This window comes from Gymnoscopelus microlampas (genome assembly GCF_963454915.1).
Source record: "Gymnoscopelus microlampas genome assembly, chromosome: 5".
In the NCBI taxonomy this organism is placed as follows: Eukaryota; Metazoa; Chordata; class Actinopteri; order Myctophiformes; family Myctophidae; genus Gymnoscopelus; species Gymnoscopelus microlampas.
Genome location: NC_139942.1, coordinates 34,651,312 through 34,678,221, shown reverse-complemented (window position 1 = coordinate 34,678,221; position 26,910 = coordinate 34,651,312). Strand labels below are relative to the sequence as shown.

General features: G+C 42.5%; 1 protein-coding gene across 5 annotated transcripts in view; it reads right to left on the bottom strand.

The window, feature by feature from the left end:
• agap3 (ArfGAP with GTPase domain, ankyrin repeat and PH domain 3) overlaps positions 1 to 26,910 on the bottom strand; it is a 132,315-nt gene that overhangs the window by 76,417 nt on the left and 28,988 nt on the right. For 2 of the 5 annotated variants that reach the window (XM_084056571.1, XM_084056574.1), the window contains exon 2: positions 69 to 127. In XM_084056571.1, coding sequence (XP_083912697.1) covers positions 69 to 127 — 59 coding nt within the window. The other 3 variants (XM_084056572.1, XM_084056573.1, XM_084056570.1) reach the window with 3 other exon arrangements.

The following is a 26,910-nucleotide window of genomic DNA, read 5'->3' as shown; positions in this document are numbered from 1 at the left end:
GACAAAGAATAGACCCCTGGAGGACCCTGGTGAACAAAGCATAGGTTATAAGTGGTTAATTTACTCACCACTTTCAGCTCTGGCACCGATCGACTCAATGTCCACTCCTGGCTGTTGACGAAAGAGTCTAAAAAGACAAATACAGAAAGACAAACAGTATTAATCCCAAGATCTGTCTGTTTATGTCCCATCTAATTTAATGTTTCCGAGGTTACAGTGAGCAACACTGATGAAAATTCAACGGCCTAATATCCATTCAAACATGGGAGGCTTGGACATGATGTTTCTCCCTATGTGAAGAATCTGCATTGTTCACTATACAACCTACAAAGGTATAAAAGTGTGCATTAAAAAGGGAACTCTCCTAGAGCAACATTCTAAATAAAAGGTTAGTTAGGAATTTAGTTCTATGAGGCATCAGGCAATCTGAAGATGATGCTCGATTTAATTTGAAAGCATCAAGGATTATCAGGCCTGGTTTAACCTGTTTAATGTTTGAACATTTTAGAGTTTGATGAGATAATCGACGACATTTAAAAGACAGACACAAGCTTCTCAGAACCAAAACCACAAATGGCAACTCCCCATTCCCTGACTGCAATTTCCTCTTAGTGATGCATAGCAGGCACATGTCATAATAACTATTTGACCAAAGCAAAACTTCCTTTTTGTTTTGGTTCATGTCCTTCCCACTGTAACTACCCAGGGAGGTACCCATTGATACCGCTCATGGGGGTGGGGCGGTGGAGTAGACTACCTGTCTCCACACCGAAAGGTGCAAAAGCCAGGTTGGATCCCCTTCTGTCTACATCATAACAGTGCAACATGCACATACCCCACACAGAAGCATTATTACAGTAACATCCTGCTTGTTGCCACAACATTGGTTTCCCATAGCTCCCATAGTGTTAATCGGGCGACAATAATGATAAATGTGCATGTGAGACGAGATGAGACACTTTGATTCCCCATATGATCGTGAAAATATTCATTACATAACCTGAGTCTCAATTTAACTCTGAGTGTCAAAATCTTTTACACACTCCAGTTAATTAGACATTCAGGATTTTGTCATGTACAATAATAATTGGTTCTCAATATTGGGTCCCCTACTAAATGATTCATAGTTAGGAACCAAACGTAATGTAACTCAGAGGAATTTACAGTGTAGAAGCATAATACTTTTTAAGGTGGTGTTTCTGTAAAAACAAAAGTTAAAGCTCTATATTATATAGTAATCATTACGATAGTGTTTGTTCAGTAACAGGGGTCTCCCCATCTCTCCAGCCCTTTAGTACAAAATAAAATACATTTCCAGATCGGGAAAACAGCAGAGAAAACCCAACAAAGATCATCTTTTATAGAGTTCCAGTTCCAGTTCCAATTTTGTCTACTCATTTTTTTTGTTTTGTTTAATCACTTCCAATTTAATTTGTTTATTGTGCATCATATATGAGTTTGCTCATAATTGGATAAAATTGGTATCCCAACCTGAAAATATATTTTATGTTTACTAAAGAGCCGTCTACTCTGCCGTAGTAGGGAGAGACCCCCGTTACTGAACAAACACTATATAGCAACGATTACTGTTGGAATATAGAGCCATTTAACACTTATTTAAACAAAACTAGGAAATGATGTGGATCTCGGGATCCACATGGAAACAGTGTGGCTCCAATGTGGATTTTGGACATAATGTGACCTGCCTGTGATATCAGTCATCTAAGTCAGTCATTTATGACGTATCTATAATATAGGACTCCAAATTAGGAGTACTTCTGTGGCCTACTGGCAGCGTAACGTCCGCTGATCGGTCCGGCGGTAAGCGAGATTAGCTTCGGACAGTTACACAGACAGACACAGCGAGCCTCTTACAGAGCAACGCAGTAAAAAAAATATCACTTACACTAACTTTAAGGCAAGGAAATGTGTGTCCTCCTGCGGCCCCCATTCAACGCTCCACAATAAGGCCTTTAAGCCTGCCTTGCGGTGCTGAGACTGCTGCTTATCCACTCTCATTTTGAGTACAGAATAAATGCGCATCTCCAACAGTGCCTTTCACCATTCTCTGTGTAGAGCAGCAGAGTGGTTTCCATCAGCATGCCATTAAGCTAAGCTCTCTCAGTAACAGTTTGACACTTCAACAAGTCGGCACATGAGTGAAGACACACATTTTCCTTACCTCTGCCAGTGTGAATGAATAAAAGCACAACAGATCGGGGTGCCATTGGCGCGGCTCACATTTCTTGTTGTCGTTTTTCAAAGCTTTATTTTCTTAACACATTTTCAGAGATTTCTTTTTACGGAAATGTTTTGGCAAACAGGAAGGCTGAGCAAAAAAAAACTAGTCAACGATAATACCTGTAACAATAAACCATCAGTGAGAATAATAGATAACAACCACAGAGAGCCTACACAATAACTACCATTGTTCTCAGTCTTTCAGTCTCAGTTATCACACACACACACACACACACACACACACACACACACACACACACACACACACACACACACACACACACACACACACACACACACACACACACACACACACACACACACACACACACACACACACACACACACACACACACACACAGGGGCCAGTCCACAGATAGTCATAGCGAGAAATTAGGGGTCATCACGGGCCATCACACAAATGGGACTCTGTGATGTTGTTGGGCAATGCCGGGGCATTGCGGCTCTGTACCAGGACATTTCATTATTATGACAATAACAAATCCACTCATCTTCTGCCTCTCAGGGACAGAAATCACAGAAGAGAGTGAGAGGAAAAATATAAGCTTTCTACAAAAAACTAAATGGGGCCTAACAACTGTGCCTCCTCTCTGATGAAAATAGTGAAACAATCGCAACTATTTTCCAGTTCAATCGTAAATAACCCTCTGTAAGAAATGCTCATGTCGGGGAGATCCCCACGTTAGTTGCCGTTCTCAGAATAGACATAATATGACGAACAGTTCAGGCCCATGCTAACTGGATTCATCTGTTTTGTTACATCATTCTATAACTATGAGCATCCTCACAAAACTGTGGCCCAGAAGAACACCAGTGGACACAAAGACCCAGCATCACTGATGCTCACAGAGGACACCAGTGTCTTTGTCATTATGAGGGCAGAACTGTATTGCTGGCCTGTTTGTGATGTTTTTCCACTCCAATGCTCACGTCCATTCAGATACAAATCTGAGAGCACTGATGCATAATTAACCGCCTTACTTAATTTTCATGAGAAAGGGAAATGCAACGAAAGCAGAAACAGTGTGTGTGTGTGTGTGTGTGTGTGTGTGTGTGTGTGTGTGTGTGTGTGTGTGTGTGTGGTGTTTATGTATATCCGTCAAAGCATGTGTGCATTAAACGTGCATGCGAGTGTGCAGCGGTTGTGGAATGAGAGAGGACAACCTTGAGGTCTAAACTCCCAGTCTGTCTCCGACCACGCTTTCTAACCAAGCTTTCCCATCGGCAACAAATTACAGGGTGAGAATTTAGCTAGCAATAAGTATTTTTTACAGCTCTCATTTGCAAACCACACCACTCACTGCCCACCGACATTCCCTCTCTGGCCAGGGGTATACTTACTGTACATGTACACTGTGTGCGTCTTTTGACATAATCACACTACCTATCATGTGTGCTCCTCCATGAAGCCATTTACAGAAATAACGACTCAGAGCTCTTATCACAATCTGTCAAACTCCCAAACAGGAAATGTCTTTTCTCTCTACATTAGGTCCTGAGGAGAAATCTCCTAGAGTCTAGGAGATTTGCAGCAAACACAATTGCTTCACACCAAGCCAATCTATTTCAATCAGGATTGGCTATCTGACTTTAAAGGTCCTCAATCTTTTGTTTTCTGGTATAGATCACATCCGTAGACATATTGGACAACTCCTGTCAAGCTGAATTCTTATTTAACCCAAGGTTTGCAAATTGGATTTGGAGAGGTCTTGAGTTCCCATGGAAATCTTCCCTTAAATCCATGCAACACACTGAGAAAGAAGGGCAGTATTGACTTATATTTACTCACACCCCAAACAATGAACAAAACAAAATTGAAAAAAGTACTCGCCATGAAAAGCCAAAGCTTTTGAAAATTTGATTTTGAAAATAAAAATCTGGCCCGGACCGCTGGCCTAGAGGTCCGGGCACCTAGGGGACAATGTAGCCTGACAGCGTGTCGTGGGTTCGAGTCCCGATCCTGACGGCCTTTGCTGCGTGTCAAAAAGAAAATGAAAACCTTCTCCAGTGAAGGGAGTAGCAGCAGGGTATTTCCTGCCTTCTCTGAAGCTGGAAGATGAACCACATCCCTGTGGTACAATGTTAAGACAAAACTCACCCTATGCGAGATCTACAATGGCAGACGGTCAAATAAGCTGTCATATTAAATTATTAATAACAAAGTTCTCCACCATTTCCCCAGACTAACTCCCTCAATCGCTCTTGAGCATCTTGCACTTCTCTAGCAGCAAGTGGAAATGCATTGAAACTGTGTCACTGCTGTTTCTCCTAATTCACTTGCAAGTGTGCTACGATGGTAAACAATCAACTGCAGTGAAGTTGCCTCAACCCAAAGGGGACCCGGCTGTTGCGAGTTGAACAAGCAAACACTTTTTTTTTCTGTTAACATGATCTCCAACTAAAATGGGCCGTCATAGAGAATTTAAATGGAAATTGGAATTCACAGTTAAGTGTATTGCATGTGACATAACAGAATAAATTAATACATTAATAAATTCAAATTAATGATTATGGACTTATTGACATTTAATGACAACTCAAGATAGGATGGAATCAGTGAGTCATTTGACCTTCCTGATCAAGCTAGCCAATCAGACACATTATGCTTGGAATTATTACAGGGTGAAAAGTAGTCCTATGTGCAGTATCATTTCCCAACATGTAGTCTAATGGCAGTGAATGAGCCTTGGGTATTTTGGGGGCTGCAGTGTGCTGCTGACTGTCACATGCTTCATGACCGACCACCCCCTCCTCCAGCCCAAAGAGCCCACATCTGACCACATGGTTCACTGATCGCCTATTTATCCACAGACCTGACAGGAATGGCTTTGTTCATACAGGTGGGGGTGGGGACACAGTCAACACCTCAGAACTACTGGGAGTCGACTACTCTCAAAAAAGAAGAATAAAAAAGACGAGATCGAAAAACAACACTTGTCATTTTAGCTTGTTATAGACTTGGAATATTGTGTATGTGTGTCATCCCCTTCAGAAACTGTACCACTGTGTTTGTGTGTGTTCGCTCATGCATGCTAACCCTATTGCACCAGAGGGCTAGGCTTCTGAGCTGTGCAGATTAATTTTGGAGTTGGGTTGTCAAACACTTAGGCAGGTAGCAACAGGCAACAAGGCCCGCCCTGGGCATTGAACACCTAGCTTTACTCAGGCTGATCGGCACGCCTACATTCCTGATGCCTGACTGAGTGACTCTGCAGTGGAACACATGGGCAAATATCCACTCCAACACAAAAGGCTTGGTGTCCTTGGCAACATGTCATGTGAAAATACAAATACAAGAAAGGATTTTAGGCTATGCTTAGAGTTGGCATGAGCTATCGCCTTCATACTGTAGGTAAAATGTCCAACACGTGAGTCTGAAATGTCAGTGTGAACACACAGACCCTACTACTGTGAGAGAAAAACGTCATTAGGCATTTGTGTAAAGTTACAAATCACAGTTTCACAGAAAAAAGGCAAATCAGAGCTATCAATTCCGATCACGACAAATATTTGCTACTCTCCGCCTTGTACTCCAGGCAACTGAACTAACACGCACACACTACTGTCACAGTTAACCTTTAAACACAGTACTTAAGTCTTCACTCTTGTCCCCGTCATTATCGTATGTAAGCCCTCTTAATTTAGCCCTGCTAGGCTGCCAAACGCATCCCCATTACAGCATCAACTGCTTTAATGCTGCTGGTTTTAGCCTTGACCTACGAGGCTAAAATACAGTATTACTAGGCTCTTTATCCCTATGCCTGAGTAGCATACTAACAACCCCACATAGAACTAACGTACAGCCACATTAAGGAGTTCTCATAAACAATTACATTTTTCATTCCAAAGCTTTGGATGAAAGATAATTTATGTGAATGCACAAAAAAGGTCAACTCAAAATGAAAGGCCCCAGAGAAATAAAAAATAAATTCCTAAAATAGAAGTTCATAGGGGCTGTTTTCAAACTCTCAAACCAGACGTCTTTTTGAGCGCCATCCAAACATACAATTCCTCCATGTGTTTTTAATTTTGCCCTTTCCTCTAAAAAGTGCACTTCTGTGTTTTGCTTCCAGAAGTGCACTTTTTGTTTGGGCAGACTGGCTGAGGGGCTACACATGGTCTGTTGAGTCCTGGGAAATAAATTCATCAATCTTACAAGGCTTACCTTGACCTTTGTTGAAGGCAATGCCTGCAAGCGTTTCTATGGCAACTGACTGTGTCTTTTTACTCGTAGCCAGGGGAGATTTGCCAGTGTCTCTGCTCTGTGGCTGCTGGGATCCACTTTTACCACCGGACGGCTGTTCTTTCCTCCTAAAACGGCTGGCTATGAGCTGCCATACACTGGGCTCTTCCTGTGCCAGTTTGGATGACAATTTAGGTGGGCAGAGGGGCACCTCCATAACCTTAACCGCCCCCCTGCTGTGATACTGAATGTATTGAATGCCCCCATCGCCCCTCCGCTCACAGGCAGGTGGAAGGGTTTTGCCTGTAAGGTATGAGAAGGGCTGTGAGGGTAACGAAATCTCCTCAGCTGAGTTCTTAGCCTTGGAGCAGAGTTCAGAGTTCCCTTCAGACATCTCAGGGATTCTCTCCCGAGGTCGAGTCCTCCTGATCCGGAGACTGAGACTCCGCCGTAAAGAGCTAAGGGTCCTTTTTGGGGAATCAGATTTACCGGGCTTGGGGATGGAGTTAGCATCACTTTCCTTGTCCTTGTCTGGGGATGCCTTGCCAAAGAGCCTCCAGCGGAACCCCCCTTTGAGGAAACCTCCTCCATCACCAGCCGGGTGCCTGCAGGCCCCACGGTTCTCCATCTCATCCTCGGACACCCTCTTTCGCAGCTCCAACACTGTCATACTGACAGGTCTGGGCTTCCAGCTCCTCTGGCGGGGCCTGTGGACCACATCTTCAGGGACAGCAGGCCGCTGAGGCAACAGTGGCTTAAGGCCGTCCACAGCCCTCAACTCAGCCTTCCTGCTCCTGTATTGCTGGGTGGAGGCCTCCTGGGCTCCTGGCTCCAACGGGGCTCCGACAGGGCCTGTCAGCATGCACACGCTCCTCGGCCTCCGGAGGGGCGGCCTCTCCTGTTCAGTTTGTGAGCCTCGCCACTGCCTGATGGGGTCTCCATACATGCTCACCGCCCTCCTGCCACGCAGCGCTTCGTCCAAGCGAGGCTTGCGCAGCACGACTCGGGGCAGAGAGCTGTGTCCCAACGCAGCGCCATGCTCGCCGATGACGAGCCCTTCCTTGCGGGAAGTGGGGCCTGATGCCGGGCAGCACTGCTGGGCCAGAGGAGCCGTTCCATCAGGCTCGGCTATGCCCCCGTCTGCCTCTGAAGAGTTTTTGGAAGGCTGTTGGAGAAACCGGTATAACCTCATTTTTGCCCCCTCCTCCTCCTCCTCCTCCTCATTCTCCTCCACCACCACATCCTCCCGTGTCCTCCCAGACCTGGCTGCACGGCTCAGGGAGGGCCACATGCCGAGTTCCTGTCGTGCCCTGCTCAGCCCGGGCCTGTCCTCTGCAGCAGGCATTGCCTCCTCGGCTATCTTTCCTCTCGGCTGGCGGCGGTCTGCCAGGGCGCAGGCGAGGCGGCCCATCCCTAGCTCCGACGCCAGCTCATCGCCCTGTGTCCCGTTCAGGACCACGGAGACGTGGTACACTGTTTTCCCCTGCTGCTGCTGCTGCTGGCCAATAGTTGTAGCCCTCGGGATAGCATCCACCATTCCACTGCTAAGTAATAGCATGGCACTTCACTCTCATGAACTCATTCACACAGTACAGTACAGTACATGTTCAGTCACACGCTCGCGGAGCAGTCTGGTTCTAGTCGTGAAGCCCGTCATTTCCAGGCTGAATTCCAACCCCAGGCATAATCCTTCACCTTTGGCTTGAGAAAGAAGAAAGAAAGAACTTCAAACAGGTCTGTGCAAAGCCTTCGTGCCACCTGCATCCCCTGGGTCTTCTCACTCAGCAAACACACACAGACGTTTTGATGATGCTTGCCATCTCCGCACGTTTTCTTTCTACCTGTCCCATGCAAACAAATGAACATAGGAGTTTCCCCTGTGTTTGCTTTGGAACAAACACGGTCATGTCTGCCATACCTATGAAGACTGCAATTCATATATAATACATACAAAAATAAAGTGAAACATCCGCTCTCTTTGACAAGTTACAAACTGTGATCCTTGTTGCTGGCGGTGCAGACGAACCTCTTAATCTGGGAGCTCTCGTTGTGTGGAGCATGGAGGAGGGTGTCTCTGTTTGAACTTTTCAGCTGCTTCCCAGCCCCCGGGACAGATGGAAAACAAGGAGTGGATCCCATGGGCATTAAACACACCCTCTTAAGCTCCTGAGCTACGACTGCCCGCCCCCCCTAGAGACTCAAGCAGACAAGAGTGAACATGAGCTGGAGGAAAGAGTGAACAGATCCTCCACTGCTCTAATCGACAAAGCTTAGGATCCTGAATAAAAATCGCCATGAAAGAGGACTTTGTGTCCACATGGGCTCTCTTTCTTGCCCTGACAGGGTCACCTTCTCCTTGCTGCTGCCATCTACGTTCTACTTCAGCCAGGAAAATAAAAAGCCAAACACAAAAATCTATCACCAGAGGAACAGGGAGAGTATGATGGAGTCCAGGTTCAGCACTCACATTCATCCGGAATTTAGCAGGCGCTTAAAAAGGATTAAATCCCAGGGTCCGCTGAAGGCAGATCACAACAACCTGTTCAGAACTTTTAGACAGCAAAACTGTTTCACTAAAAGAGTTACAAATCACTAGGATAATTATGTGAACAGCATGGCCATTTAGATTTTCCTTCTCCTTTTTACAATACTGTTAATTATGGAGACAAAATGTGGCAAACTAGTAGATATCTACAATTACATTTATAACCTCAGCATAATTACAGAATCCTATTTTGAGGTAATTTAAGTCGGCTATTCTGAGAATTTGAGAGAAATATTCAAAAGTGAAATTGGTCAGTGAATTCTGAGTCATAAATCAAATGGCCACATAACACACCAGAGACCAATTTGGTCAAGCCAGATTTTACTTTCTGATCTTTACAGCACCCATGTCAACGGCTACTAGGCTAATGCACTGCCCCCCCATGTGGCGAGAAAGAGAACAAAATGGTAGATTCATGATTCATGGAGCATACATCTCTGAACAACTAATATCCCTTACATTCATCACCATACTATAATTCTGAACATGAACAAGAAATGCAAAAGGGTATCCTGTACAACATTAAGTAGTCAATCTGAGTGTGATGGCACAGCCAAATAATTTCTGCATAACTCTTAACACTTTTTTATTGCAGGACTTCAGAACAGTCCTCTTTCAGTGTCCACTATGTTACACAAGACATGACTCGCTATAATAGCCAATCTACAGGCTCAATGTGTTGCATTGTGTGCTATTTTCACTTTTTTATTTTAATCGTTCATTAATCGTAATCGAGGCAAAAGTTTGAAATTATCGTGATATTGATTTGAAGTCATATCGCCCAGCCTTAGTTACATGTAAACTCCTTTGAGTATAGGAATTATCAGAACAACAAGGGTTACTTTTGTTCTCCATACATAGAGTGCTCCACTATTGTCCATCCAACAAGGCCAAATTGTATTCTTCACTGTTAGACCGTCTCGCTTGTCCAAAATAACAGATTCAAGTGAAGTATTAACAAACAACATGGTCATATGAGGAAGTATATAATATTAGGCTCAATTATTCAAGCAAAGCACCTAGCCAAAACCGGTTTTCATCTGAGAAGACCCTAATATCCTCAGCACCTCAGGCACTGAGACAAGTTTTCCCTGGCTGAAGGATTAATACGTTAAGTGAAAAATATGAATTCATTGTTATAAATCATATTAATTTAATAGATAGATCTCACTCAAACTGTCAAACCTCACTCAAACTGTCAAAATGTCCCAGTGTGCATGTCCAAATGAAGGACCTCTACCATGTGATCCCATCTAAGGAGGAGGAAATTGCATGCATTTGCATGCTTTTTTTGGGAACATGTTTTCCATCATACTGTCACCAGGTAACTGAGATGCATAAAAAAACAACACAACCTTTAGAATAATGTATCAATTATTATTCAACCTGTAAAGTATGTTAATGCTTTACAGGTATGGTACACATTCTGACATACAGATTTGCACACCTAGAGCAAGCGGTAAATGGTGCATTTATATAGTGTCTATCCAAAATCCCTTCACAACACTTATTCACACACTTTCACACACCAGCGATGAAGGAAACCATGCAAAAGCACCAACCTGCTCATCTGGAGCAGTTAGGGGTTCAGCGTCTTGCTCAAGGACTCTTGGACACTAACCCAGGGGGAGCTGGGTATCAAATCTGGGGGGTCCCTGGAACAACATATTTTGAAATGGGGGCCCGCGGCCAAATACATATAATTTTGGGGGTCCTTGAAATTTGTAGAATCCCCAGAAGCAAAGCTTTGAGTTAAAAAATGTTGCTTTGAAAATATGTATGTGCAAAGATTTGCACAAATTATCCAAGATAAAAAATAAATAAAGCAGATCTACAAGCTCATAGAGCAGCACTCGGTGCTGCGCTATGAGCTTGTAGATCTGCTATTTTTGAATAGCCAAAGAAATCTTAAAATGACACCGATGCGTTCCCCGTCTTAATGGGTTAAAGGATCTCGCTTTGACTGCTATCACGATTCACAATGTTATCAACAAGGAACGTGAGAATCCCGTCAGCCCCATATTTACCTGCGTCTAGGAAGCAGGGATTCAGAATCACTTGTGACTCTTCACCCAGCAGACTGTCTTCTTCACTCCACTGGATACGGTGGTGTTTTGTGCGCCTGCGGCCCCCAAAGCACTGCAACATAGTCCAGTTATGGCCACAAAACGACCTCACTATGGCTCACAACATGACCACTCAAATCAAATACAGTATAACGTCCGCCTGCTAAAACCACTGTACTTCAAGTTTTTTTGTTTTCTCCTCTTGAGGAAGGACGTGGTCTGTGTGAAGCAGTCCTCTTTTGATACTGTCCAGCATTGCTTAGAAGGTCTGGCCGTGGTTTTGTGGTGAACTGCAACCCATTGTGGCCAGTCTGGGTCCACCAATGAGACCCGACAATGGAGTCGCTGGCAAAAGCTCTTTCGTTACTGGACAGACGAAGGATGCAGCCAGCAGGACGGGCCATGTGTCATCGGGCACAGGGAGCCATTTCCTCTTGGTAATCCCTTATGGAGGAGTGGTCAGCAGCAGGGTCCTACATAACAGACACTGATAGGATTAGGGATAATCCACGGTCCCGTTGCTTTTATGAAGGTTCGGTCCACCAAGCTGCGGTCAGTCCTTGGATTTCAGTGAAGCGAACAGGTAACAGAGCTTCTCTTGTATGCTCCCCTCCTCTCTCTCCCTCTCTACTCCTCTGTCCCACGGCTGAATGCTGCACACACGTCGCTTACGTCCCAGACTTGTAACTCTATCTTGCTGGTAGTTGGGAGGGTTTCTCAGAAAACTGGATTGGCATGTTTTGAGGTTCCTCAAAGTCTGTGCCCGTGTGCTTATTCATGCTCTGCGTGAATATGGAGATTGTAAGTCAAGATAGGGACAGTCTGATCTGTGTGAGTCACAGTCACGTAAGAGTGCGAGGAGGACGCTGTGAAGGCTAAAGCTTTGTTGTTTTGTCAACAACGCTCTGGCATGACTTTGTCCTTGCTCTTCCCTCTCTTGACACATTCTAGGGGTGATGAGCAGCAAAATAGTTTCCGCAGACTCACTCAAAATTGTTTTGAAAACCACTGGCATGATTATAAACTCCACTAATGAATGCCCCTGTAATTGCATGGGTCCTCATCAATAGATAGGAATGAATTCCCTGTCGATTGAAAGTGAATCATTTCACAAAATTGTCAAGTTCTGCTTTGACAGCAAAATATTAATTTAATTTGGAGACTGAGTGAGATGTGTGAATACTGTATATCTTGCATAATAGACAGCTCAATATAAAACCAGTCAGAGATGCTTTAAGCACATCTCTCCAAGGCTTCTCTGAATAACAAAAATATGTTGGTGCTCTGTAAAGAAAAATACACTTTTTTGTTACCGCTGCGCTCTGACTTCTCTGGTGCTATATGCTCTTAGATAAACACTCTGAGCGCGACCAATTTCCTTTATAGGTGCTCTGTAAAGGAAATATTAGAATTTAATTCAACATAGGTATAATTTAAACAGTTATACAGAAACTCATTACAGTCCCATAATTGGATTGTCCATCTTTCTGCCTTCTCCGCTTTAGTGGATTTCAATTAGAGCGAATGTTATGCAACCCCATTTGCTTCTTCTGCTGAGGCAATTGCACATGATGTACATGTCACTTCCAGAGAAGGGCAGTGAAATCCCTGCGACTCTCACCGAATGAAAGGATCCATTTTTACTGTAACTTACTGACTAGTAAGGCTAAATTACAGGGGACATTTTTTAGAAAGGATTTGCTTAGGGGTTCCGTAAGATTTTCATAAGGGAACTAGGGGAGTTTTATCTATCATAAGAATTGGAGAGAACAATCCCCAATGTAATGTTCCCTTGTCACAAACAGAACAGACACATCTATGCCTTGGGATGAAACTTGAGAAAGCGAGTGGCTCAAAAGGGAGTGGTTTCTTCCATCTTGATGACTACTTACCTTGGGGCCCTGACATTCACATCACTTTCACAGGTTATCATACTTTCTCTAACATCTTCCATGAGTAACCACAGGCTAGATATGGATATGTTCAAAAACAAAACAATACCCACATGAGAAACCACCCAATTCAATAGCAAACCCAACAGACGCAATATGTTTACGAGAAGATTAGCTAAAAACACAATCAGTAACACATTATAAACAAAGATAAGCCTCGTACTGAACAGAAGACTTAACAGATTGTGCTGTGGGGTTAGCATGAGGACACAGTCACTATGTACAACCACGGCTGCTGTTGTCTAGCAGATTGCATGATGTGTCCCTGTTGTATGAGTAAAGCTGATTGACCCAGACAGTGTTAGAATCGGTGTGAGAATGACTCAAGTGACTCAAGTGAATGACTCGAATTAAATGCCTAAAATCGCTAATAAAAAAATGTGATAAAAGGAGTCTGAAGTAGGGGCCTGTGTCTATTTTCAATAGCCTAATGTTGCAATAATCATTATCATAATCGTTATTACTTATATGTATACAATATTTTGGTGCGTGATGATTTTACATTGTTTATATTGTTTTATATTTATAATATGGTTCTGTGGATATGTGTATACAATTATGATTTTACGATTCCCATGATTATGTGATTTGCTTGTACACAGGACACCACCGCAAATTACATCTTGGGTCTCACTGGGTTTTCCCTGTTTAAATAAAGCTAAAATAAAAGCGGGCAGACTCACGTAACATACCCGCACACAAAATACTTTGGTTCTTCTGGCAATCAAGGCAACAGGAAGGAACAGGCAACGGAAGAGAATGTATTACTCACTAATGTATGATAATCAAGACAAGAAGATAATTGCTTTATACAATGATAAGACAAAATACATCAAGTGATGAACCAAAGGGCATTGACTCTTTGGATAAAGCATTTATCACTTCTTGAAGCCAACGTACTGAGCACACATTTCAAATGTATAGTTGTTGTTTTTTAAACAGGCGAATTACAAGCTCCCAATACGTAAGCTTGTAAATCGGCTATTTTTGCTATTTTTGAACGCCACCATTGTACAACGAAGTACAATACATCTAATTGAATCTCTTCCTGTTAAGATAAGTATTAAAGTATTAAAATAAATATTTTAAGAAAGAAACTGCGTCTCGATCATTTTATTAACCTATATGAGCAAGATTAAGTCCTTGGTCCCAATTTTTAAAAATACCAGCACTTTAACGTGCATGATGACTAACCACTTTCAACCTGGTATGCATATTTTGGGCATGTCATTATACGTGACATTTTAGACGCGTTGAAAGCTTGTAGAGAAGCTATTTTCTGACATTTTTGAAATGGGCTGAAATTGTTAATTGGTTGTTCATCCTCACCAGATCCTGGGCTCCACAGTAACTGTCCAATGATGAATGCTAACAAAATTAAGTGATGTATCAAACACTTTTTGGGCTGAAAAAAAGGTAAATAAAAATTACCAAACGTACAAAGAGCAATACCTTCTATTTGTTTTTCTCTTCAAAGCATAGTTCCAAAGGCTTTGGAACTATGCTTTGAAGAGAAAAACAAATAGAACATAGAAACACAGAATAGTATTGTGAATTACTGTATAATTGTGTTTTAAGAGTTCCATAGAAAATGTTCCATTCCTTGGTAGTATTATTCAGTTCCCCTGTGTTGCAAGGGACACAGGGAGGGAATTTACTGATGGATCATCAAAATACCCGATACGATCTGGATGTGTTGATAAAAGAGCCACCCAAATAAGTACTCAATAAAGCTCCAGTCTATTTTCATATAGTTAACCATTAAACCCTCAATATGTAGTCAACTTGACCGTTGGCTGTGTACTTGGTCTGCTCTTTTTCCCTCTACACAGACTCTCCGAAAATTGCAGCGCAAGGCGTTGTGAGCTTGTAGATCTGCTATTTTCGGCTAATGTTCCCCACCACACAAAGATTTGTCCGGGACCCCTAGGGGTTCCTCAGATTTACTACAGGGGGTCCCCCTGTAGATTTAGCCTGTAGTAATTTTGAGGACCCCCTGTTGAAGGCCCCTGCTCTAGAAGGACACTTCGACACTATGCCAGGAGGAGCCAGGGATTGAACTGGGAACCCTCCGATTCCCAGCTCTACCTCCCGAGCCACTGCCTTCACAGATGCATTCAAACATAGAATAGAAATACTTAGAATAGAAATACTTTATTAATCCCTGAGGGGAAATTAAGAACCACAGCTGTTCTAATCAGCAATCACACCCAAGGCAATATGTGCAAGCACACGCCCTCATATGCACAGACTGACTGAAAATGTACAAAAATACATTTACAAGAATACATTGCATGCACACTCACATAAGCACGCACACACACACAAAATCTGCAAACATATGCACAATAAAGCTTCCTATTCTGTGCACCCACTTCACACACCTACACATGCAACAATGATCAGCCAAGATACATTTTGGGTAAACAAATACTCAATCTTAAGATAATAACTGCGGAGGAGGGTAGGTGATTGCACAGTGAACTGCACATTTCAAAAATAATAAGAATTCAACCTTGTGGTTGTATGCCTATCAGAATTCTTCCCATTCCACGTTTACAGAGAACCAATGCCTTCACATGCATAAGCCAGAAGAATTATAAACACAGACACACAGCAGAATGGCTACAGAGAGACCATCAAGTTTATGATAATTGTGCTTGCAGTAGTGGTATTGAGCGTGGGTGTGTGGAGCTTTTTAAAATTCAGCTGTGCTAGCGACGAGCATACGTCACCATTCCTCCACTGCAGCGAGAAAATGATAGGTTTGAGGATGTCTGTGGGAGGCTGTTGGAGTGTGTGTGTGTGTGTGGGGGGGGGGGGGTGCAGACACTTGTGTCTTGGAAACTTGGGCGTTTGCGTGAACTTGGGAGTTTGTGAGCGAGTGCGCGCATTTCTACAGCGTGTGCGTAAGATAGAGAAAGAGCATGTTTGAAAATAATGACTAAGTGAGACAGGGAGACTGTGTGTGCTCGCGCGTGTGTGTGTGTGTTAGTTCTGTGCCCAGTTTCAATCCTCCACACTCACCTCCACACTCCACCATTACAGTTACTATTTGATTATTGTGCAGTATGGAAAAACATATTGGCCAATTTTGTCAGCTTCTGCAAAATATTGTGTTTATTTGGCTATGGAAAACATTTAGGACCATAACAGAAGAGGGTGGTTGAAATGTCAAGAAATGTTGAAAGAGTAGCGGAAACCAGAGAGCATACTGGTCTGTAGTAGATGCCTGGCTAGAGAGGGTGGGAGGAAGTGGCACTTATTGGCATAGTTTTACAGGCAGTAATAAGGTGGACTGGAGGCTCGAAGTCCACCTCATCTATGCAATAGACCAGTGGTTCTCAAACTTTTTCAAGTCAACAACCCCCAAATTAATATGTATTTGGCCGCAATTTGTGGTGCCAGGGACTCCCAGAAGAAAATATTTGTATTAAAAAAATATTAAAATTATTCAAACATTTTCAATATTTTTCAAAAATCTTAGAAAATAGCAGATGCACAAGCTCAAGCTTGTAGATCTGCTATTTTTGAATAGCCAACATACTGTATAATGGATGAAGAGGTTGAAATGATTGTGATGCTATATAAACCTTTGCTGGGGACCCCCTGAAACCCCAAGGACCCCACTTTGAGAACCACTGCACTAAACCATGTTAACACTGCAGCCATTTTGCTCATATGTCACACTGTGGGAAAACATTAGAACTCAGCAATTCAAATAGGGAAAGACTAGGGTCAGCGATCCACGAGTCCCGAGTTGATGTCGGCTAGTCTGCACTCTCTCATCGCCCAACATTTGTGTGACAGAACTGATGTAAGCTGTTGTAGAAGGCTATAAGTGACAACATGAACCTGTGTAAAAAGAAAAACAAAAAGTGAATGGAAATTTGGAAAATTGCTTACCATTTGCTTTTTTTGGTGGCTTTTTCTGGCTTTTTTTTTTTTTTCAACCACTTGAACTTGTGTCCCTATTCTAGGGGTGAATATTCAGTAGAAATAGCAGATCTTAAGGGAGAAGAGCTTTGAGGAAAAAAATAAATAAATATATTATAGCTTCAGATCCAGCCTACTGGCTCACTACTATCCACAGACCTGAAGCAATTACGGTTCCTGCATCTTTTTCTATATGTTTTTACTTTTTTTTAAAATCATCTTGCCCCCCAAGGCAAAATATAATCTGTCATTTACCATCTGGCTATGTGTTTACTACTTTCTTACATCTCACCACCAGGCTGCTCTCTGAAGGACATGGGGGCGTCATTCATAACATTGGTCTCTGAAACCGTGACAGTGACATGCTGTATCCCCCGCTGTGTATACACCAAAGTGGCCTCGGGAACTAGCTCCATTTGTCAACAAGATGTCCTTATTGCTCTTCCCAAAGACCAATATACTGTACTGTATATCTTATAGTACACAGTAAGGTTTTTGCTGTATATGAACCATTTTTAGACCTTTAAAATGCCTGTCTGTGATGTCACCAGAACTGACAGTTATGACAGCACTCAGACCTGTGGTTCCTTTTCATTGAAAACAGCCTCAAACATGGCATCTATGCTGAAATCTCTTTCTTAGCCATGATGATCCATGCCTATATAGAAGGTCCAGTGAGTGCACTGGCTTCTTCACTTCTCCCTTTCAAGGTTTTCCATTCCACGCAGCCTCAAAAGAGTGCCAAGAATAGCAACGCATTCGGGCACAAGCTCCCGTGTAATTTCCCATGCCTTTTTGTCTCCATTCCTCTGCTGCCCACGTGTGCTAAGACAATAAGCTTGGAGCTTCATTATGGAGCTGACAAGAGCATTTATGTCCCGTGGCAGGAGTCAGGAGGAATACTGTACCATCATTCAAGCCCACGTCCATAGTGGACGCTCATCAGGATCATAATACAGCAGTTCCACATTGGTGCGGTTTACCAGGTTGATGTGGTTTTAGACCATAGTTCATGAATAGAAGCATGCAAATGCAATGTTCCCAACGTAAATATAGGCTAGCACAATTCCTATATACACCAGTATGAATATGTAAATTGGTTTTCCACTGGTGGCAGGGGTGCACATTGAATGCTGTATTCCAGGTGGAATTACAGAATTTCTCGCTCTGCTGGTTGTTTAAATGCCATATCTATGACCGATTACAAATTTTAATAGGCAGTAATAGGCCAACTTCAATATTTAGTTCCGCTTTATTTATATATTTATTTATTCCACAGGTGATTGCCAATTACAATTTGCCTCATGACTTAGCAGTATTCAATAAGAGGGCAACCGTGTTAAGAGAGTTATGCCTAATCAATGCTCCGACATAAGACGGTGTCGTGCGCCAAAAATAGCTGACTGACAAGCTTTCAATGTGTTGCATCCGCGACGCATTGTGAGTTTGCAGGTCGGCTTTTGTTGACGCACGACACCGTCGTGTGACGATGTATGAATCAGGCTTTACTATAAGCTTCCACAGCTCAGAGTGAGTGATGGGCAAGGAAGATGAGAGGACAGCTTTGCAAAAATACAAATACATTTCTCAAAAGCCAATACTGGCTGCACTGCCTTGAAATCAAATCTCTTCAAGGCATCTTAAGGGGGCTTTACCATGAAATTGAATCATTACTAAATAATTTACATTGAAATGTCGGTGCTTCTATCAAAAACGCAATCGGTACCAAGGATGAGAACATATCCATGCAGAGAGACAGAGGCCGTAAGCCTACATTTATACTTTGTCATATGACGGTGTCACTCGCCATAAATAATTGATCATGTTGCTAGCTTGACAATCAGCCATTATTCACACTGCACAGTGCACACCGCTGTGTGATGAAGTATAAATTAGGCTTTAATTCCAGCTCAGCCAGCAAAACATCCTTGGGAGTGCCATTGGACAAGAGATGTTTGGAAATGGGTTATGGGTTCATTGTGGTTAATGTGTTATGTGTTTTATTTAGGCTATTCATCATGTACTTTATATTTGTGTTAATGGCTACGGAAACCATGGGCGCTAGCGATGGCTCTTGGGACCGCACCCCCCACCTCGTTTATTAGAGCATTTTGGCTACAAATAAACCTGTTTCCACATAACATCATTGTCATGGCACTTCCTTTCCATCTTCAACCCACCAGTCATTACAACACAATAGGCTGCCTGGTTGAAAGGCATTGGTGTCTCAGAGGCTGCTGCAACAAACACCTGTATTCAGCAAAGTTTATGACAATTCCATTTATTACCGTCTACAGTACATATCACAGAACAAATGCCTTCCATACTCATGATGAATCTTTTTGGTGCCCTTAACATAATGAGATATGTCATCTTGTTCTCGCCAGGCCCCTTTGAGAATGAAACATTTCATCATTTTGTATCGCCTCAGTCCTGTACAACACAACATGCAATGCAGTACCAGTCAAGCTCTGCATGCTGTGCTGGATAACCAGAATAATATTATTTTGAAGAGTGATGGCACCCAAATTAGAATTTCTACTCACTTGGCTTATGGAGGTTTGTTGGATAGTCTTTCTAATAATGCAAACAGAGTCATAAAATGATGCGAGTGAGATGGACTAACCTCTTCAAGATTGTTTCCTGACATACAAATCGTTGCTGTTGGGTGGAAACCTTGTAAGTCCAAAACTCTTTTCAGGAAATGGGAAAAAGAACCAGTGTTCCAATGGACCTAATGTGGCTATTACTTAGTCACAAGCTCTTATAAACTTTTCATTGGTTAAATATTTATACAATACACAGACTTAAACGCTTTTTCAAAAATAGCAGATCTACAAGCTCCCAGGCATAACTCTGATCGAACAACTTCAAACTTGCCGTGCATGTCCCAGATTGTATTGTGTCTGGTGGCAAGCGAAAAACCACAAACCACTTTTATCTACAGGTACAACAGGTACCCCCCTAGTTGGTCGGAGCCCAAAGGGCACCAGTCTAGTTAATGGAAAAACATAAAAAGATGAAATATGGAGATACAGTATATGGTTTCTGCCTAACATAACGATATACAGTACAGTACAGTACATGAAAGAACTGAATAACTGCTCAATATTCCATAATGTACTGCGTTACTATTTTCAGAACCTTACTTATCAGTGAGATCAGCAATTTTGATGCCGGTAAAAAACAATACCACCACCCTATTCTCCACGGGCGAAACATGACAGGACAATCTGCTGAATCCACAGTCTGCCCCGTCTGATATTGAACTGTACAGTCTTAGACAGGCTTCCACACAGACACCTGAAGAACGAAACAATATTGCATGTGTGTGGCCACAGTGAATTTAAAGATAAAGGTGAATTTAAGGCTTGGACATCAGGCCTGGGCCGCGGCATGGCGGTCCAGGCACCCAAGGCTACAAGGCTACAAATAAATAAATGTCTGAACATTTTTTATCATATCTAATTTACTTGATAACATGAGAAGGAAAATGCTGTGAGGAATAAACCGTCTATCATGAGAACACTACTGAGCCAAGGAATTCACTTTATATGCAACCTGACGTTGGTCACAAAGATGAAATTCCTTATCAGCCTTTGGCATCAAACAATTATCACAAAATCAATGAATTGCTTCACTGTTTCCGGAGAAATGCTACATACATCAACCCAAGACACATCACCTGTTCTTAACTACACACAAGTTAACTGCAGTATTGGGCAGTAGCTTCATGGATGTGAGTAGCGTGCCTATAATAAGCTAATTTGTGGGTAGTTTTACTACTCAGAATGATGTAGCTTTCAAGTAGTTATGCAATTTTTTTCCCACCAAGTAGCTGGGTAACTTGACATTTTCAGTGGCGCATCAACATAAAAATAGTTTTGAGTGCAGTTCCTCCATCACGTCTGAGAGAATTCTCCATCTCCAGCTAAATAGCTATTACACAGTGGTATGTTTTATTAAATTGTTTTCTTCTTTTTTTTTACATGACATGTCCTCAACCACATTAACAACCGCATTATGTACAAAGTCGCTTATTTAGCTAGCTACATTTTGAAAGTAGCGTGTGGTGTGCAATACTGAGGACTAGTCACAATCTTTATTAGATAGGAGGCAGACCTCCCTCAGGGAGGGGTGTGTTTGTCAAGATCTACTCAATTTAATGGGAGCACACACAAACTGTATCAAAGAGAGTTATGCAATACCTTGTGCAGCTCCATGGAGAATATACTGACAGGGAGCTGATGTACTGTAGATGCACAGATGCGTCTTTGGAGCCACCGTGGGAAGTGCCGGGGGAATGATGCAATAACCTGCTCTGTAGTTTACTGATGATGAAACTTAATACTTCTGTGCAACAGTGAGACAGAAAATCACTGATTTTTTAGGCTATGTTGTGCTATTGGAGATGATTGACAGCAAAGACAATTAGATTCAAATTGCAATGAATGGGGAACAGGCTGAACTGAAGATCATAATTTACATCCTCCAACATACACATTTCCTCAATCATGGGCCCCTTGAATACATAGGGATGCTGGAGATTTCGTATGGCAAGCACGTACTAAATCACTCAGTCTACCCATAATGCCTTGTTGGGATTTGAAGTGTCACAAGTACATCTACTCACACAGGACACACACACACACACACACACACACACACACACACACACACACACACACAATAAACAACGTCCCATCTTCCCTGGGGCAATCTGGAGAGAGGAAGGCTAATGAGCTGAAAACCGTAGTTGGACTACGAGAAAACAACCCCTAGCAATTGAGATGAAACATAAGATCTATCAGGAAACCCATCCCACCCACCATATTCGGAGCCCCCCCCCCTCCTTGCTTGCTGCATCAGCAACACCCCAGGAGAGGGGAAGGCCTGAATAACTACTAGCTCTCATGCACCAGCTTCATCTCAAACAATTTGTGCCCACACCTTCTGGTGGGGGGGGGAGATTCTATAATGCGATTCTTGGTTATGTAATCTCGTGTGATAAATAACTGCAGATGTTCCAAGGCAAACGTAACTGAAGGGAAGCCTCCACCACCCTCACTGCCGGCTCTGCAACACTGGGATGATGGGGAGGATGATGGTGTTGCTATTTTTGCTCAGGCATCTCCATAGGTGCACATTCTGTGGTCACATGGCCTTGAAGGAACCACGCTGCTGCAGCCAGCTATTTCTGGGCACATGGCAGGAAATAGACAGGTGTGAGTACTGGTTCGGAGAGAGAGAAAAAGGTGCAGGGAGGTATTACTCTCTGCACTTACTCCAAGGCGTGATGCATAATTCTGGGGTGGCTGCCGCAGTTTTATCTTGTGTGATGGTGCCAGCTCCCCGTGTTTGGTGTCGAGATGAGTCAGCGGGTGGGTGGGTAGAGGGGCAAAGGCTGCCTGCCATGGCTTGCTGTTACTTTTTGTGACTGATAGGCCCTTTGGCTGTGCGGCTGTGCCTCTGTGGTGGATGCCTAGAGGCTGCATGCCAATGAGATGAGCACAGTGGCAATGGCAGTGTCACGCCTCATCACAGTGACAGCTGCAGACCAGCCCATGACCTCGCCAGGCCCCCCTCCTCACCCAAGGCCTAACCCCTGTCCTCTAGTCGAATACAGTGTTTCATACAGGGTTGATAATGAATCTCCTCATCTATGGCATGGTTGGCACCTGCACTACTATAGACTAACTAACTACTATGAGCACTTACATCCAGGAGGTCTTACTTTTTATTATGAACGTAAAGTTCTTATTGTCTCCGCCAGGCCGAAAGGCATGGCGAGAGAGTATGTTTTACCCCCTGTCTGTCTGTCTGTCCGTCCGTCCGTCCGTCCGTGTGTCCGTCATTCTATCTGTCTGTGTACAGCTGTAAAGTTCTTATTTTTTATTGAGTTTCTGAACAAAAATGTACTTTAAATTCTGCACTATTCAGTATTTGAAGGCTAACAAGGTCATATTAAAAGCTCAAGAAGTAGAAGATATTATTCTGTGCAGTAGACAAAGAAATGTGCGACTCTTTTGCAAGTGAGATCGCTGTAGTGTCCCAGGCAGAGTCAAAACATGGAGCACTGTCTTTGAAGTTTCAGAGAAAGAGCTGACAGGAACTGAGCATAATCAAAAAGGAATGGATCTCAGCTGAAGTAGCAGTAGTCAAAACCAGCTGGTAATCTGTTCCCTTTCCACAGTACTGTGCTACAAAGAGGTCCAAAAATCTGTGATGCAAGTTGCAACCAAAGGCAAGTGTAGATGCACTGGGTTTGCCACATCTTCATCACAGTGCAAATTTCATTCAAGATTTGTTCAGGATCAAACTGCAAGCTTTTTTATATTCAAGGAAGCTACCCCTTGAATGTAAAAAGACATAATTCAGGGGATATCATTACTGTAATCTTGCATTAATGACAACTGACATCAGCTATTTTGTGCTAGCAATTATATCTGTGCAGGTGTAATCAAACTTCATTTCATTCTGATAAGTGAATGTAATTAAACTAAGTAAGGATTGCCAGGTGTTGCTGGTAAGCTCCTTGGCAGATAATGTACTAGTACAAAGTATGATGGTACAGAAAATGTCCTTTCATGATTCACCATAAATTATGACATCGGATATTGCATGTGAATGATGGGAAACAATTTTAAGAAAGGAAGAAATAAACAAGCCACGTTTATTTTAGTCTGAATGTTGATCATACTCTAGTTCCTCAGCAAATGAACTTCCCAAGTAAAAGAAAGGTAAGGACATGTTTCATAACATTTCATAACAAACAAACATTCTCAAGATTCACTCTAAACAGTGCCAGCTTTTCCTTTTAAAGTTAAACATTTTTTTCCCAGTTGCAGTTGTGAATGCAAAGAACATAAATAAAAATCCAAAAAGATAGACCGAGTCCCATTCTATACAATTCAAAACTGCAGAGATAACATAATGCTAACACAAGGTCCAAATCCATGACATCCAAAGTGATCAGACTCACCTCATCATTATAAGAATAAAGACAGACGGGAGAATGATGGCCAATTATTCAGTCCTCAAGTGCAGAGCAGTTCAATCTCTAGGTTTTGCAGGTGACTCAACGTCTCCTACCGATGAGAAGTGTTGACTCATCACACCATTAGAAAGCTCCTTTAGATGCACACTGCTGCGCCGACACCTCAAAACCCTTGTCACCCGTATTTGTGAAGGCTGTGAGCATTACAAAGGCATCTACCATTTTACAGCCTCCATCACAATCACCTTGGGAAGGATCCTTCAGATATTCATTGCGCCTCTGAGACACTGCCCTCAGACTGCATATGTAAGGTCCGACTAGGTAACAACTGTAAAATGTAAAGTTTCTTACCTACTGGCTTCATTCACTGAAACAACACCAAGAGAAGGTTATTCTACATGCTATTCTAGCATGCTGGTATTGAAACACTTTGTTGTATCCCAATAAACTGTTGTTATTTCACATCAAAGCAACACCTTCAAAGGTCTTCTTCCTTTGTATTTTTGTCTCTATCCAGATAAAACAATAGTTTAGCAACGCTGATTTTGTTTGCACCCTTTTCACCAATAAGAAACACGTAACTCACTACTCATAAGAAATGACAAGTTGATAAGGAGGACACAGTGTTACTGTGACACATCACGTCTTTTTTGTGTTGGATAGACTGCTAGATCCATAGATAATGTAATGCAAATTTTCGCTTACACCGACATGCCCAAAATAGGCACGCCAGGTTGAAAGTGGCAAACTGTGAGAAGCCCCTGGAGGTGGGACAGCTGCAGAGGGTAAACAAATCGCTAATCTGACTTCAGCCAACAATTGAGCTCTGCCTTAACACAATAAATGGAAGATATTCAGCTAAATCCCAACATAAGCTCTGCCCACGTACGGCACGGAGATGAGCACGACACAACAGACGTCTTCTATTTCTGCATCTCTGTTTGCTAATGGGTAACACCATTTGGTGCAGTGACGGTCTTTGTGTCTCCCCTGTGTGATGTTATGCATCTACTCCACTCTTCCTCCGAATGAAAGCAGCCTTTAGAAATGGCACAGGGGCTTCAAAACAGAGGTCATAACCATCAGGACTTCTTTGAAAGTGTGTATGTGGTGGTACATTATCACCAGAGGGTGTCACTGTTGCTACATAAAAATGTTTTTTTTTTCAACAAGAGGGATAAACTGGGGGAAAAAATACATTTTCCCTCTAGTTTTTCAGTCAATGTTGCAGACTTTATTATTAGCTGTTATTTGAAATAATAGGCCAGGCTCCAGGTGTGGTTCGTATTATGCATTGCCAAACACCAGATTTACTGCACATAGTGAACTGAAATCAAATGTACACACTGATGAATATGATGAACATATTTGTATATATATCACAATCAAACCTAGGCTTCAGTATAAAAATCTAAATATTACAAGGTAACATACAGTTGAGTATGCACATTTTCTAATATGACAATACAACAATATTATTTCCTTGCTAAAATAGCTTGATTTACCTTAATTGGCTCCATAGCCACACTACATAACACTGACACTAAAGCCTGCCTGCTTGTGCTCACAGTGGACGGATGAGTGTAGCCTGTGAGGTTAAAAGACAGAGATTACATAAGAAGCTGATCAGTAGAGTAGTAGCCCACGCTCTCCGCATCCTCAGTGGATTCTCGCACAGTAGATTGGCCAGCCTCTCAGCCTCTCACTCACTAGGTAAAAACAAAATGGCTGAGGTGACTGGTTAAGGGGTAAAATGAGGCAGAGCAGTGAAATTTCACTATGAATAATTAGCCATCTAAGATGGTCTCGATGCAAACTACCTGGCCGGAAGCGATATATGACTCGGAATAAACGACACCAGACACTGCCATACATACACTCAGCATTATTTCCGTGCATGCATGGAATACCAATTAGGCTGCATGAATCAAAGCCCACCTCCAGTGTTTATGTTTGACCCGTCTATCGCAGTGGTTCCCAAACGTTTTAGCTCAAGACCCAAAAGAGAAATCAGATGTTTGCCAGGGACCCAAACTAGTGAAAATAGCAGATCTACAAGCAGATCTGCTATTTTCGCTATTTCTTAAACATATCTTTTCTAATTTAGAGAATGCCATGATTATTTTTATATTATTCATGAAATTATTTTTGGAAAATGTGTGAACTTTTGTGGAAATCTTTAGAAAATATTAAAATAATGACAACATTTAGGAAACAGAAAATAAAGGGATCCTCACTCGCGACCCACGAAAATGGATCTGCGACCCACAAATGGGTCCCAACCCACTGTTTGTGGTCTATACAGGACCAGGTAGGTTTATGCAGTGCTTTCTAGTAAAAATATCCACCCTCCATACAGTCTTTGGGGAACCAACGGCAGTACTAGAGGTAAATGATGTGGTTAGGAAGAAAGGACAAATGTTACAACCACAGGATGCTTGACCTATAATAACAGAATTAATGTATTCTATAGAGTACCACATGGTCTGACAACACTTAACCATGAATATATATGTGTGTGTGTGTGTGTGTGTGTGTGTGTGTGTGTGTGTGTGTGTGTGTGTGTGTGTGTGTGTGAGAGAGGGGGGGGGGGTATATGACAGATCTGTGGGCTATTACTGTTAATTTGTTTTTGACAGAAAGTGCAGTGATATGCCAAAATGTGGCCAACATTGTAAACATAGCCTACAGCCATTATTTTGCAGGACAAGGATTGTTTTTCTAAGTGCTACCAATTAACACCTGTACCTTTTGACAAATAAGAGACACGTTTTTTTAAATGCCACCAGTTAACACCTCTGCCTTTTGACAAATAAGATGCCAAGTGGTATTCAGTGGGACATGACCCCGCTAACTGAAATAAAACACAATCTACAAAGGTAGTGCCCTAGAATCAATCGGAGATTAAAAAAAAAAAAAAAAGATAAGACCTTTACCTCAAGTCCCACAGCGATGGCATTTTCACAGAC